Here is a 2,500-nt window from a genome sequence, read left to right as displayed (position 1 = left end):
GTCGTTGACGATAACTAAAACGAAAATTTTTAGTCAAAAAAAATGAACTCTGTAAGAATAATTGTTTGTAAGTTATCACAAAAAACTTTGTGTTGAAATGAGTTCCAGGCAAAAGGACAGGGGCTGTCTTTTGGGCCTACCAAGAGTCAATCAATCAATCAATCAATGTTTATTTATATAGCCCTAAATCAAAAGTGTCTCAAAGGGCTGCACAAGCCACAACGACATCCTCGGTACAAAGCCCACATAAGGGCAAGGAAAAACTCACCCCAGTGGGACGTCGATGTGAATGACTATGAGAAACCTTGGAGAGGACCGCATATGTGGGTAACCCCCCGCCCCCTTCTAGGGGAGACCAAAAGCAATGGATGTCGAGTGGGTCTGACATAATATTGTGAAAGTCCAGTCCATAGTGGATCCAACATATCAGCGAAAGTCCAGTCCATAGTGGATCCAACATAATAGTGAGAGTCCAGTCCATAGTGGGGCCAGCAGGAGACCATCCCGAGCGGAGACGGGTCAGCAGCGCAAAGATGTCCCCAACCGATGCACAGGCTAACGGTCCACCCCGGGTCCCGACTCTGGACAACCAGCACTTCATCCATGGCCATCGGACCTGTGTAACTCCCCCTCCACAAGGGAGAGGTGGGCAGAGGAGAGAAGAAAAGAAACGGCAGATCAACTGCTCTAAAAAGGGGGTCTATTTAAAGGCTAGAGTATACAAATGAGTTTTAAGATGGGACTTAAATGCTTCTACTGAGGTAGCATCTCTAACTGTTACCGGGAGTAAGGCTCGTAAAACTCCACTGTGTAAGGGGGAGAGCCACATTAAGGGTTTTCTGTTTTCTCTCATGTATGGTAATCAACAGAAGGATTCTTGTTCTGGCCCAAGGATTTCAAAGCGGAGCGATGACAGGATCTGCCCAATTTCCAGACGAACTCTTTTTGAAGTATTTTACGAACTCTTTTTTAACTATTATATGGACCTCTTTTTGAACTATTTTATGGAACTCTTTTTGAACTATTTTACGAACCTTTGTCCTTTGGAAGCAAAGGTGGCCATGTGGTCGGGGAGGGTCCAAAATAAAAGAAGGAGGCATGCAATCTTTTGGCAGAGTGTGCTGGAGATTGTAGAAGGATACAATGTCCGGGCGACTCTCCTCAATATATTGAGTCCAAATTGAATTCTGTCTCTGTTTAATTCTTTGCCTCTTGTCTTGTTTAATAGATGTCATCAGTGTTTGAACCTGACAAACTCTGACTTGGAGTGCATAATATTTGTCCGATCTGAAGTGTGTTTGTGTTGTTTGTTTCCTGCAGACGTCCAGCAGCTGACCGGTCATCAAGAAGAATGCCCTCCTCAGTCGCAGGCCGCCAGCTCCAATATGAAGCAGGAGGATTCACAACCCTCTGACGTTAAAGAGGAAGATGAGGAACTACGGATCACTGAGGAGGGAAAGTGTCTGCAAGGGCCGGAGGAGACTGATCTCAACAAGTTGCCACTGACTGTTATCTCTGTGAAGATTGAAGATGGTGAAGAGGAACCACAAGCAGACAACCTGTTCGCTCCACTATCAGATAGTGAGGCGGAAGACAGAGTTGAAGAACCTTTGAGCGGCAATGCAGACTGTGATGGTGATGTAAGGACTCACACTGACAACAAACACTCTGAATGCTCTGAAAAGACAGGTGACGAACATTTGACCTGCTCTCTTTGTGCTAAAAGCTTTACTAAAAAGAGCAACTTCAATGCACACATGAGAACGCACACAGAAGAAAAACCCTTTAAGTGCTCAGCTTGTGATAAAAGATTCTCTTACCGTTCAACTATGGTGTCACACATGATAACACACACAGGAGAAAAACCCTTTCGATGTTTAGTTTGTGCTAAAAGCTTTTCATATAAAGGTAATTTGAATGTTCACATGCAGTCACACGAAGCGGAGAAATCCTTCAGGTGCTCGGTTTGTGACAAAAGCTTTTCTTACAAGAGTAATTTGAATGCACACATGCAGACACACAAAACAGAGAAACTTTTTAGTTGCTCGTTCTGTAGTAAAGGCTTCTCTCAGAATGCCACTTTGGTATCGCACATGAGAATACACACTGGCGAAAAGCCTTTCAGGTGCTCAGTTTGTGACAAAAGATTCTCTCAGAATGCAACATTGGTATCGCACATGAGAACGCACACCGGAGAAAAACCCTTTAAATGCGCAATTTGTGGCGAAAGCTTTTCGAACAAATGCAATTTGACACAGCACATGCATACGCACAAAGCAGAAAAAACCTTTAGCTGCTCAGTTTGCGATAAAAGCTTTTCTTACAACAGTTCTTTGTATGCACACATGCAGACGCACAACACAGAAAAACCCTTTCAGTGCTCATTTTGTGGTAAAAGATTCAGTCAAAAGGTCAATATGGAATCTCACATGAGAACACACACTGGAGAAAAACCCTTCATTTGTTCAGTTTGTGATAAAAGGTTCTCTCACAATACCAC

The 2,500-nt window shown here is 43.6% G+C and overlaps 2 protein-coding genes across 2 annotated transcripts in view; one reads left to right on the top strand and one right to left on the bottom strand.

Moving 5' to 3' along the window:
* LOC133632174 (zinc finger protein 37-like) overlaps positions 1-2,500 on the bottom strand; it is a 162,801-nt gene that overhangs the window by 34,019 nt on the left and 126,282 nt on the right. The gene's annotated exons all lie outside the window — the stretch shown is intronic.
* The window catches only part of LOC133632172 (gastrula zinc finger protein XlCGF57.1-like), an 8,665-nt gene that overhangs the window by 5,240 nt on the left and 925 nt on the right, over positions 1-2,500 (top strand). Inside the window, exon 2 of the mRNA XM_062024456.1 lies at positions 1,321-2,500. This exon is cut by the window's right edge and continues 925 nt beyond it. Coding sequence (XP_061880440.1) covers positions 1,321-2,500 — 1,180 coding nt within the window. The remainder of the gene's footprint in view (positions 1-1,320) is intronic.

This window comes from Entelurus aequoreus, linkage group LG17 (genome assembly GCF_033978785.1).
Source record: "Entelurus aequoreus isolate RoL-2023_Sb linkage group LG17, RoL_Eaeq_v1.1, whole genome shotgun sequence".
Lineage (NCBI taxonomy): Eukaryota > Metazoa > Chordata > Actinopteri > Syngnathiformes > Syngnathidae > Entelurus > Entelurus aequoreus.
Note: the sequence above shows the minus strand (reverse complement) of the source record. Positions and strands in the feature narration are given on the sequence as shown.